The following is a 13092-nucleotide window of genomic DNA, read 5'->3' as shown; positions in this document are numbered from 1 at the left end:
GCAGATTCGGTTGGTTGGTTGAAAGCCACTGCGGCGGGGGGTGGGGGGACAACACACATTTTCTCTCCTTCCCACCCCACACCGTTTCCCTTTCTTTTTAAAGCTAGGGTGGGGTGGGTTGCTAATAATAATAATAATAATAATTTTTATTTATTTATATGCCACCCTCCCCAGCCGAAGCCAGGCTCAGAGCGGCTAACAACAGTAAAAGTAACACAGTTTACATAAAATCAGAATCGATTAATAGAAATGCATTCTAAAATCAATTCATTCTAAAATCAATTCAGAATCAAATTAGGAGTGTAACTTTGGAACCCCAGAATTGGAAGGGGCCCCGAGGGTCATCCAGTCCAACCCCCCTGCATTGCAGGAATCTTTTTGGCCAACATGGGGCTCGAATCCACAACCCTATACCGATTGTTTTTTAGACGATCTAGCTGAGCTGGCTGTAGCTCTCGTGAGGTTTCAGGCAGGAGAAATTTCCAGCCTTTAACATGGAGATGCCGGGGACTGAACCTGACAGTTATTGATGGCTATGCTTGGCTATGCTTGGAGGGAATAATGCTTCTGAATACCAGTTGCTGGAAACGACAGGAGGTGAGCGTGCCCTTGTGCTCGGATCCTGCTTGCAGGTTCATCTTATTTCAACATCCTCAGAGCCTCCCTCAGAGTGGAGACCTGGAGAAGGGCCTCAGAAGAAGATCTAAAGGTCTCTCACATCAGGAGAGACATTCCAGAACATAATGGGTTCCTGAGCTGCGTCAGCGTGTAAGAAATCTGAGATTGTAAGAAATCTTTTATAAAAAAACATTTACAATATACAATGCAGCTGTTTGCAGAAGTATTTTATATTCATTAAGAGCAAGAGAGAAGGCTAAGGGATGTCTAGCAGCCCCCGCTCTAGGGCCCGGAGGGGGGGAGAGTGCGGTCTCCAAAGGCCGATCGATTGCCAAATGACTGATATTTGTGGAACACAGTTTAATACTGCAAACAGTTTTGCCTAATAACTTAGTTTGGAAGATACTGGTTTAATAAAGCTCAAAAGGAAGGTTTGGACAATTATAAAAAAAATTGTTTTCAAATAGGGGCAAAAATGTGCTGAGGCTTTTCTTTTTCTTACAAACAGGGAGAATTGAGCTTGTCCTGAGCCTATGGCATCACTGCCATTACTTTCCAAAACTGTGACACTGCAGAAGGTCGCATCCGTGGCATCGGATCAGCCTGTTGAATGAGCATCAGGCTGAGCATAAAACTCATGGGCTGTGGGACGGCGAAGACTTCATGGTGGGCTCTTCTGAGAGCAGCTGTAAGCCTGAGGAAGACAACGGTTGACTTCAGAGATGTCTCTTGTGGAAAGAAAGAGGGTGTCAAAATGGGAGTCGGCAGGAAGCCAGGACCAAGATGTGCCTGAGAAGTCAGGAGCGAAGGTGGAGGAGCTGGATGCAAAGGGCCGTGGGCCAGGGGACCGAGCGGAGGAAAAGCAAGAGGGGAAGGAAAACCCTCGAATTATCCAGTGTGGGGCCACTGAGGACTTCCTGAGATGGCCGCCACTCCCTCAGGTGAAGCAAGAGGCAGATGACAAACTGACTGAGCACTGGGAAGCCCAGTGGCAAGAATTCTTGAAGGCCACACCATCCCTTTGCTCGACACTTGAAGACCCGCCGGCATGTCCGCCATGGAGCGACTCAATGGCCTTTCTTGCCTCCTTTGAGGGAGCAGCTACCGTTCGCCGCTGGGCTCGAGGCGAGTGGGTGACCCGTCTTGCACCTTCCTCCGGCAGAGAAGAGGACCGAGCTTCCAGCCCCCTGAACGTGGCCCAGGTGGGGTCCTCCGGGAAGGGTAGGGAAGACTTCGTGGGGACAGAGATGCAGGACCCACAGCTGTGTCCGCAGAAGGCCCAGGGCCTCTGGGAGGTTTGCTGCCGACTCCGGGAGCTTTGCCAGCAGTGGCTGACGCCCAAGACACCCATGGAGGGGCAGGTGCTGGAGCTGGTGATCCTGGAGCAGTTCCTCTCCATCTTGCCGCCGGACATGCAGAGCTGGGTCAGGGAGCGCTGCCCGGCAGCGTGTGCCCAGGCTGTGGCCCTGGCTGAGGCCTTCCTCTTGAGGCGTCGAGAGGCTGAGAAGCAGCAGTGTGAGGTGAGCATCTCTTGCCCCGAAGGAGGAAGGACTGGAATGGGCTGCAGAGCAGATCTGAAGTGTCAGAAGGCAGACTTCTGGCGGGAGAGGGCAAGGATGGGTGCTGTGATGGTGTGTGTGTGTGTCTCTCCCCCCCCCCCCCAATCTCCCTGCAACTGGAAGGGCTGTAGCTTAAAGGCAGCACTTCGGCTTTGCATGCAGAAGGTTCCAGGTTCAATCCTCGGCATTGCTGGGTAAGGGCTGGGAATGTCTCCCAACTCCAGCCTTGGAGAGCCACTTTCAGGGAACCAGGCAGAGGGCCTTCTCGGTAGTGGCACCTGCCCTGTGGAACGCCCTCCCATCAGATGTCAAAGAGATAAACAACTACCTGACATTTAGAAGACATTTGAAGGCAGCCCTGTTTAGGGAAGATTTTAATGTGTGACATTTTAATGTATTTTTAATCTTTGTTGGAAGCCACCCAGAGTGGCTGGGAATTATTATTGTTGTTGTTGTTGTTGTTGTTGTTGTTGTTGCAGGTAGACAATAGTGCAGGTAGACAATACTGAGCTAGGTGGACCAGCAATTGCGTGACTCAAGATAATGTAGCTTCAAACATTATTTCATATTCTATGCTACTTTGCCTATTCTATGCTACTTTGCCTATCTAGATCTACTTTATCGGTAAAGGTAAAAGGTAAAGGACCCCTGGACGATTAAGTCCAGTCAAAGGCGATTATGGGGTTGTGGCGCCCATCTCGCTTTCAGGCCAAGGGAGCCAGCGTTTGTCTGCAGACAGCTTTCTGAGTTAAGTGTCCAGAATGACTAAACCACTTTTGGTGCAACCGGACACCGTGACAAGTGCCAGAGCACACGGAAATGCCATTTACCTTCCTGCTATAGCAGTACCTATTTATCTACTTGCACTTTGATGTGCTTTCGAACTGCTAGGTTGGCAGGAGCTGGGACAGAGCAACAGGAGCTCACTCCGTCGTGGGGATTTGAACCACCGACCTTCCGATTGGCAAGCCCAAAAAGCTCAGTGGTTTAGACCACAGCGTACAAGAGCTACTTCCTACATAAGGAAAACAAGTGAGGCAGAGCTACAATGCGCAGGGTGGTTTAAATATCAGTCCCTCTTTTTGTAGCTGTTTGAGGAGAATAGAGGGTTTCTTAACAATGCTCAGCACCCCCAGGAAACTACAGTTCCCTGGATGCTCTGGGGGAAGCACTGACGTCATATAATTCTGCTTTAAATGCAGCGTGCAGATGCGCTGGAGTGCACTGTGTGTTGGAAACCAGCTATTAGACCCATTGCTGCCCTGCTAACTTGTAATGTTGCTCGCAAAGGCATTCACATGGGTGACTTTGGGAAGGGGTGCGTGTGTCGGTATGTGTGCCATCTGTGTGAGCTCATGGCATCCAGCCCTTGCCTGTAGCTTTTCCCTTTTCAGCCCCGCCCCCCTGCATTGATGCAAGACCTTCACTGCTGCTGTTGCAGGTCCCGGGGCCTCTGGAGACGACAGCTCTGAACTTCTCAACGGCTGAGTGGACGCTTTCCGACATCTGGCAGAAACACCTCAGCAGAGGGAGCAAGCTAGAGGGGGACAGAGATGCCGGCTTGCTGGGTAAGGAGAGAAACATGTCATCGGCAGTAGACGGCAACATTAATAATGGGATTTCGGTGCTGGCTCTTTTTAAATATGCAAGTTAAGTTTCTAGTCCGTCGTGCTGTCTTCCTTGGGACGTTATCAGGTTCTTCTTCCTGCCACTCGTTGGGAAAGGGGCTCTGGATTCTTATTTTTATTTTGTACTTCTGCAAACTTGGGTATATCCCCTCACTCCAAGCATGCCAATCCTTCCTTTAAGCATGGATCGTTCACCTTTTATTCATTCATTCATACATTTAGTGAGTTTCACCCCCACCTTTCCTCCCAAAGGAGCCAAAGGCAGGAAACAGCGAGTGATAAAAAAGAATTCCCCCCCCAATTTTTTTTATTGATTTTCACAAAATTATAAACAAACAAACACATAAAACAAACAAACATAAATCATAACCTTATTAAAAATTACACTTATTAATATGTTAAGTGACTTCCTCGCTTCCCCTTGGTTGAATTTCAATGCATATCATTTTAACGGTTTTCCAAATCACAGTTCTTATAAAATTTACCTTAAACATTAACATCCTTAGATCTTTTCATTTTGAAATTAAACATATTAATTCATCACTTAACTTATATAAAATCCTAAGCCAATTAAGTATCTGCAAGCTGTTTCCAATTAATTTAACTTGACATATTTAACTAAGTAATCATTAAATTTAGTCCATTCTTCCTGATACTCCTCCTCCTTCTGGTCGCGGCCTCTTCCGGTTAGGTCGGCTAGCTCCGAAAAATCCATCAACTTCATCTGCCATTCTTCCACCGTTGGTAATTCTTGCGTTTTTCACTTTTTAGCTAGTAAAATTTGAGCAGCAGTTGTGGCATACAAAAATAATTTAACATCTTTCTTGGGCAATTCCAAACCTGTTATTCCAAGAGGAAAGGCCTCTGGTTTCTTTATAAATGTATATTTCAACATTTTTTTCAATTCATTATAAATCTTTTCCCAGAAGTCTTTCACCTTGGGGCAGGTCCACCACTTATGATAAAAGGTTCCTTCCTTTTCTTTACATTTCCAACATAGATTATCACAGTTATGATATATCTTTGCTAATTTTACAGGAGTCAAATACCATCTGTACATCATTTTCATTATATTTGATAAAAAAGAATTTTAAAAAATCGTTAAACTTCTTTAAAGCGTCTTAAAAACAATTCCGGCACATGCACACTGGGAAGGATCTCTGCTGAAAAGACTGGTTGGTCTTCAGCAGACAGCAAAAGGAAAGCAGAGATGGGAGTAGATTCCCCAGGGAAGGTGCCCCACCCCACACTACAGGCCTGATTCCTACATTGCACAGAACAGAACTCTTGATAAGGTAGCATTTGCAGAAGCCTCCCACCCCCCTGGAGAATGCAGCTATCAATTGAGAATATAGGAATGAGATGATCTTTCAGGTATCCTGGCCCCAAGCTATATAGCCTTTATACATCCAAGCCATGTGAGTTTTAATCTCTTTTTAGTCTCTTGCTGTTTTAATTTTTCAAATGTCTTCAATTGTTAATTTTTCTTTGTTTTGTTTTGTTTTGTTTTGTTTTGTTGTAAACTGCCTTGGTAGAGAATCAGAGAGTTGTATTCCATGGTCAAACAGCTCTTAACCGCCAGAAAATTTGTCCAGCTGGTGGTTTTGGTCTTGTTTTACAATCAAGAGGTTGATTAATTTTATGAAATGCAGTGGTACCTCGGGTTACAGACGCTTCAGGTTACAGACTCTGCTAACCCTGAAATAGTACCTCGGGTTAAGAACTTTGCTTCAGGGTGAGAACAGAAATCGCGTGGCAGCAGGAGGCCCCATTAGCTAAAGTGATACCTCAGGTTAAGAACAGTTTCAGGTTAAGAACGGACCTCCAGAACAAATTAAGTTCTTAACCTGAGGTACCACTGTAAATAAACATAGCATCTTGAACTTGGCCTAGTAGCTAATTGGCAGTCCATGTTGCAGAATAAAAAGGTAAAGGTACCCCTGACCGTTAGGCCCAGTCGCAGACAATTCTGGGGTTGTGCGCTCATCTCGCTCTATAGGCCAAGGGAGCCGGTGTTTGTCCGCAGACAGCTTCTGGGTCATGTGGCCAGCATAACTAAGCTGCTTCTGGCAAACTAGTTAACAAAGAAGAGTGTAAAAAAGGTAAAGGTAAAGGGACCCCTGACCATTAGGTCCAGTCGTGACTGACTCTGGGGTTGCGGCGCTCATCTCACTTTACTGGCCGAGGGAGCCAGCGTACAGCTTCCGGGTCATGTGGCCAGCATGACTAAGCCGCTTCTGGTGAACCAGAGCAGCGCACAGAAACGCTGTTTACCTTCCCACTGGAGCGGTACCTATTTATCTACTTTGACGTGCTTTCGAACTGCTAGGTGGGCAGGAGCTGGGACCTAACAATGGGAGTTCACCCTGTCGCGGGGATTCGAACTGCCAACCTTCCGATCGGCAAGCCCTAGGCTCTGCGGTTTAGACCACAGCGCCACCCGCGTCCCACATGTTGCAGAATACACCCACACAAAAAACCAGTGCCCTGCCCAGGGCTGGGGAGCATCTCTCCTAGGCACAAGGTATGACTCACGTGCCGACTCTCTTTTATTTTTACCTTATTCCAGGTGGGTGGCGAAGCGAGGATCAGAAAAGCCTCTTACTCAGAAGAAGCGAGCAGATGACGACCCTGAGGCAGGCCAAGGAGAACGTGGTCCAATGTCCTAACCAGGGGGATGCCCTTAAGAATCTGGACAGGCCAGAGCGGAAGCAGGAGCCCCTTCGAGGGATCAAGTCCAATAGACTGTCCCGCTGCAGTGGAGAAAAGGACAGTGGCAATCTCACCGTGGCTGGGACTCTGCAAGGACTTTCCAAGGGTGAAAGCAAGGACTTCTCGAGGGTGTGCCCCGACCGTCCAGCGCCCGAGGGAGTGAACACCGACGTGAAAATATACAACTGCACGGATTGTGGGAAGAGCTTTTCCCGCAGCTCGAACCTCATGAGCCACCAGAGGACCCACGCGGGCGACAAGCCGTACAAATGTTCAGACTGCGGGAAGGGCTTCACCCGCAGCTCGAACCTGATCAACCACCAGAGGACCCACACAGGTGAGAGGCCTTACACATGTCTGGACTGCGGGGAGAGCTTTTCTCGAAGCTCGCAGCTTATCAGCCACCGCCGGATCCACACGGGCGAGAAGCCGTACCAGTGCGCCGAGTGCCGGAAGTCGTTCAGCTTGCGCTCACTCCTGATCCGCCACCAGAAGATCCACACGGGCGAGAAGCCGTACCAGTGCGCCGAGTGCGGGAAGAGGTTCATCGAGAGCTCTGAGCTCATCACCCACGAGAGGACCCACACGGGCGAGAAGCCCTACAAGTGCGGCGTTTGCGGCATCAGCTTCTGCCAGAGCTCGAACCTCTTGGCGCACACCCGGACCCACACGGGGGAAAAGCCCTACCGGTGCGCCAGCTGCGGGAAGAGCTTCAGCCGCAGCTCGAACCTCATTGTTCACGAGAGGACGCACACGGGCGAGAAGCCCTACGAGTGCTCCTACTGCGGGAAAGGCTTCAGCCAGAACTCCCGCCTCCTCAGCCACAAGAGAATCCACACCAGGGAGGCCGTGTGAAAAGCGCTCGGCTCTCGAGAGAGAAAAAGCAAAGCCAGGCACGTTTCGGACAAATGGGGATGTTGAAAACTCCGGCTCTGTTAGGCGCAAGAATGTCTGTGCAGAACGGAAGCGGGGGAACCTCTGGGAGCTGCTGAACTAGAACTCCCATTGTCCCTTCTCACTGGGGCGGATGGGAGTTGTAGCTCAGCGATGTTTAGAGCAGTTTCCCAAACTTGGGTTTCCTGCTGTTTTTGGACCACAACTCCCATCATCCCTAGCTAGCAGGGCCAGTGGTCAGGGACGATGGGAACTGTTGTCCAAAAACAGTTAGAGACCCTGGTTCGGAGGGCCACTGTTCCTGATGCAGAAGGGCATGGTTAAGAATCAAAATAGTTTCCGGTGGCTGCAGGGAGAGATCTGCAGGGTGGGGACCTTGATGCTGCAGAAGCTGAGCTCTTGTGCAGACAGGCCTTGCTCTGCCTCGTCCCAAGGATCCTGGCTCCTCATCCCCAGATTGAGCCTGATCTGACACTTACTCTGAAGCAGAGGTTTCCAGTCACCCTCTGATGAGCGCTCCCCGGACTGAGACATCTTACGAAACTCATATACCGTTTTGGAGTTCCTGCTTCCACCAGGTCGGCATTCGATGGTTATTTTATTTGCCCCAGTGGAGTTACTTGAAATCTGCTTATGGCTCTGCTTAATCTTTTTCGTTGCTGCTTTTGTCCTGAGCGTGTTTGAATTGTTGCAGAGTTTGAGATACTTGAAACAATTTAATAAAATTCCAATGGAAAAAATAGAATAAGAAATGCTTATAGTACACTACTTATTTCCCTCTCTCTCCTAGTCACTAATGTATTGATGTTGGATTAGATTCAGGAAGAAGGTGGGTGGCTCAACTAGAATTGGTCGGCTCCGCTGGTCATTGGCTCTCCGGCGCCACCTACTGTCGGGCTCCCTGCCCTCCGCCTTATCATTCTCGATGGACATCAGCCGCTGCTGCTCATCACCATTTCTCCCTTTTTTTTTGCTTCCAACGGTGGTCCTTTAAAAGGGTTAAAACCATGGAGCACTGATTCTCAGAGAAGCCAAGAAATTTGAAAAGGAGGAGGGGGGCGGACTCTAAATACTGCAAAGTCCCTTCCTCCTCCAGCTCCTCCTTTATAGAGAAAGGACAGCATTCTCATCCAGGCATTTGCAACACCCACACAAACAAACCCCATTATTCTGTTCTGCTACTGTTCCCCCACCTCTTTCCCTTTTGTCTCTTATAACAGAGGGCATGCCCACAGGTGTAGTTTGTGGATGAAATTCATTCAGCTATACAAGTCTTAAAGGGGCAGGGGCTCCAGTCACCTGTCTGAACAATACTACCTCCAATTGTTGTGGTCTTTCATACAATTAAATGCCCCTCCATCTAAATAATTTTTAAAAGCTGCAGATGGCTGGTACTCTTCCTATTAACATGATAGCTTTCTTTGTTCAGTTACCGTATTTTTCGCTCTATTGGACGCAGTTTTTCCCCTCCAAAAATGGAGGGGAAATGTGTGTGCGTCCTATGGAGCGAATGCAGGCTTGTGCCATAACCGCGCACAACCCCTCCGGCAGGGAGAGGCTGCATGGGGCTATGGCTTCTTTAGCCCCACGCAGCCTCTCCTGGGAGGGAGAGGCTGCACGGGGCTAAAGGGGAAGCCAAAACAGCGAGCGGGATCCATCCCGCTCGCTGCCTTGGCTTGTTCCATAGCTGCGCACAGCCCCTCCGGCAAGGAGAGGCTGCACGGGGCTATGGCTTCTTTAGCCCTGCGCAGCGTCTTCCGGCAAGGAGAGGTTGCGCGGGGCTAAAGAGGAAGCCAAAACTTGGCTTGTTCCATAGCTGCGCGCAACCCCTGCGGCAAGGAGAGGTTATGCGCAGCCTGTACGCTGCTCTTTGGGGCTGGGGGGAAAAAGATTTTTTTTCTTGATTTCCCCCCCTAAAAACTGGGTGCGCCCTATGGTCCGGTGCGCCCTATGGTGCGAAAAATACGGTAATTTGTTTAAAATAAAATAATATATAAACTAATATAAAATAAAATATAAAATAATATATGCCCTAAAAGACAGACTGAAATTTTTGATATTATGATATTTAACAAATGCATTTAAGTCCTGCCTGGGGTGCTAATGGTACGGTTCAGAAACAGCATGATAATATCTATAGCTTTTCTTGAAAAGTAATTGTTATGTACTGAGTTGAATAGAATCCAAAATGCAGCAGTCTGATTGGTCCTAGAACAATAGGATTCAGAATGCAGCAGTCTGATTGGTCCACAGGAGCCACCCAATCCTGCTCCAGGTGGAAGTGAATCCGCAACCTGATTGGCCTACAGGAGAATCCCGGAATTAGCCAATCATGTGGGGCCCATTGTGTAATGTATATAAAGCAGACATTCTGGGGGAACTTCCATTCCTCCTCACAACTATGAGCTGAATAAAGAGCATGAAATCCACTCTATATTTCAGTAATCAAACTCCTGATTTATTCCTTGTTCTGTGCCTGTAATATGTGCGGTTCCGGCACTTTGGCTACCGGGAGGCTGAGGGCCCCCGCGAGGTCTGCAGCCGCCTCTGGTTCCTGTGCTACCAGTGGCTGAAGCCCAAGAGGCGCACCAAGGAGCAGATCCTGGAGCTGCTGATCCTGGAGCAGTTCCTGGCCGTCCTGCCCCCGGAAGTGCAGAGCTGGGTCAAGGATCGCGACCCGGAGACCTGCGTCCAGGCGGTGGCCCTGGCAGAGGACTTCATGCTGAGGCTGGAAGAGGAGCCCCTGGGGGCAGGCGGTGAAGTCCCCCAGTCTCTCAGACAAGGAGAGAAGGGTTTGGGGGCGCTGTTGCCTTTGCAACATATGGAGAAAGTGGTATGGGTCAGCCTTTCCCCTCTGCTTTGCCTCTCCATCCCCCCGACTTCCCCTCTTCTTCTCATTTTCCCTGCCTGGACTTCCCTTCTGCTCCAAACCTAAATTGTCTGTTACCTAGACTAGGATTTTTCAAATCTTCTACTCCCAGGCCTCAGTTGATGGGCCTAGAGATTTCTGGGATAGATCTCAGAAATAAATGGTGGCGGATGGAGACAGGGAGACAGAGTTGGGTATAATCAGCGGGGAAGGAATCGGATCATTTTCTCTTGCTAATCCCTCTTTGCCAGCTGCCAAAGGATCTTCCTTCGCCGTTGTGGCGTTTGCCTGTGTGAAAATGTCCATACAGGGGGAGAGAAAGGGTTAATATGTAGACCAATAGGAAAGCTGGAGCCTACCTGTTTACAAAAGGGCTTTGCCCAAGGTTTGGGTGGTAGTAGTTGGTTGGTTGGCTGGGAAAGGCAGTTGGAAAAGCAGTTGGCAGACAGTTGGAATTAGAAAGACAGTGAGTGCAGTTGGTTTTTGTGTGAGGGGAGGTAGAAGAGTTAAGAGACAGGATAAAATAAGACGAAGAAGATAAAGAGTAACAACGTTTTGTGTGACGGAAGAACTTAAAATAGAAAAAGGGACACGACAAGGTTGCCCAATTTCCCCACTACTTTTTATTTCGGTCCTGGAGGTTTTGCTGAACATGATTAGAAGGGACCAGTTGGTTAAAGGTATACAGGTCGGAGCTAAACAGTACAAATTGAGAGCATTTGCAGATGATTTAGTACTGACGTTACAGGAGCCAGAATCTAGTACCAAAAGGGTTTTGGAACTGATTCAAGAATTTGGTCAGGTTGCAGGATTTAAATTGAACAAGTTAAAAACTAAGGTTTTAGAGAAAAATCTAACACCAATGGAGAGAGAGAGGTTTCAGAATGTGACAGGTTTAACAGTGGTTAAGAAAGTTAAATACCTGGGGATTAACATGACAGCAAAAAATGGGAATTTATTTAAAGATAACTATGAAAAATGTTGGGCTGAAGTGAAAAAAGATTTAGAAATTTGGTCAAATTTGAAGCTTTCACTGCTGGGCCGTATTGCCGCGGTAAAAATGAATGTATTGCCTAGAATGTTGTTTTTGTTTCAAACACTGCAAATTGTGGACAAAATGGACTGTTTCAAGAGGTGGCAGAGAGATATTTCCAGATTTGTCTGGCAGGGCAAGAAGCCCAGAATAAAATTCAAAATACTAACAGATGCAAAGGAAAGAGGTGGATTTGCCCTGCCAGACCTTAAACTTTATTATGAATCAGCAGCCTTTTGCTGGTTGAAAGAATGGCTGCTTTTTGAAAACACTGACATTTTGGATCTAGAAGGTTTTAATAATGTGTTTGGATTGCATGCATATCTGTGGTATGATAAGGTAAAAGCACATAAAGCATTTAAAAATCACATTGTCAGGAAAGCACTGTTTAATGTTTGGATAAGATACAAGGATTTATTGGAAAACAAAACTCCAAGGTGGCTGTCACCAATGGAAGCGAAAGCCTTGAAAAAGCTCAATATGGAGGTCAAATGGCCGAAATATTGGGAAATTTTGGAACAAGATGGAGATAGACTGAAATTGCAGAGCTTTGAAAAATTAAAAAACAAAGTGCGAGACTGGCTTCATTATTATCAGATAATGGAGGCATACAATTTGGACAAGAAAATTGGCTTCCAGGTGGAAAAATCAAAATTAGAAACAGAACTGTTAGAACCCAAAACTAAGAATTTTTCAAGAATGTATAACTTGCTGCTGAAATGGAACACTCAGGATGAAACGGTGAAATCTGCTATGATTAAATGCGCACAAGACGTTGGACACAACATTATGTCCGCTGACTGGGAACAGTTATGGACCACAGGTATGAAGTTTACGGCATGTAATGCCCTAAGAGAGAATATTATGAAAATGATATACAGGTGGTACATAACCCCAGTTAAGCTTGCAAAAATCTACCATTTGCCTGATAATAAATGTTGGAAATGTAAAGAAACTGAAGGTACATTTTTTCACCTTTGGTGGACGTGCCCAAAGATTAAGGCTTTCTGGGAGATGATATATAATGAATTAAAAAAGGTATTTAAATATACCTTCTTGAAGAAACCAGAGGCCTTTCTCCTGGGCATAGTCGGCCAATCGGTGTTAAAAAAGGATAGAACTTTCTTTATGTATGCCACAACAGCAGCAAGAATACTCATCGCAAAGTATTGGAAGACACAAGAGCTACCCACACTGGAGGAATGGCAGATGAAATTGATGGACTATATGGAATTGGCGGAAATGAGTGGCAGAATCCGTGACCAGGGAGAAGAGTCGGTGGAAGAAGACTGGAAGAAATTCAAAGATTACTTACAGAAATATTGCAAAATTAAAGAATGTTAGAGTGATGTTGGATCGAAACTAAGTGGCTTCTAGCTGTACAGGCTTTAAAGTTATATATAGATCAAGATTAAGGATTAGGATTAAAAAGGTTAAAAGAATGGAAAATTGGTTTTTAATAGGTAAAAATTTAATGTTATATTATATTAAGATTAAGGGTTGGGATTAAAAAGGAGGGAAAGGAATTGCTGGACAAACAAACTGAACTGGAATACAAAAGAGGGAGGTATGAGGAGGTCCGGGAAATAAGTAAATGTAAAAGTAGTGATGAAAAGATGGAATTGTTTTTAACTGTTTTTTTCTTTTTTCTTTTTGTATTCGGTATTCGGTATTGTGTATTTTTATTTTTATTTTTAAACTCTTTTTTCTTTTATTAATGTGTTTCTTTTCATGTGAAACTTTAATAAATATCATTAAAAAAAAAAAGAGTAACAACGT

At 46.6% G+C, this 13092-nt stretch overlaps 1 protein-coding gene across 1 annotated transcript; it reads left to right on the top strand.

Annotated features, from left to right (window-relative positions):
• Positions 1–1340: 1340 nt before the first annotated feature.
• On the top strand, positions 1341–9840 carry LOC308469548 (uncharacterized protein; the record flags this gene model as incomplete). The annotated part of the gene is made up of 3 exons (XM_080992166.1): positions 1341–2138; positions 3619–3745; positions 6375–9840. The coding sequence occupies 3 exons, from the start codon at positions 1341–1343 to the stop codon at positions 7370–7372; spliced, it is 1923 nt and encodes a 640-aa protein (XP_080848292.1). The 3' UTR covers positions 7373–9840.
• Between the last annotated feature and the right edge of the window lie 3252 nt (positions 9841–13092).

Source organism: Podarcis pityusensis (genome assembly GCF_964106645.2).
Source record: "Podarcis pityusensis genome assembly, chromosome: 2".
Classification (NCBI taxonomy): domain Eukaryota; kingdom Metazoa; phylum Chordata; class Lepidosauria; order Squamata; family Lacertidae; genus Podarcis; species Podarcis pityusensis.
Note: the sequence above shows the minus strand (reverse complement) of the source record. Positions and strands in the feature narration are given on the sequence as shown.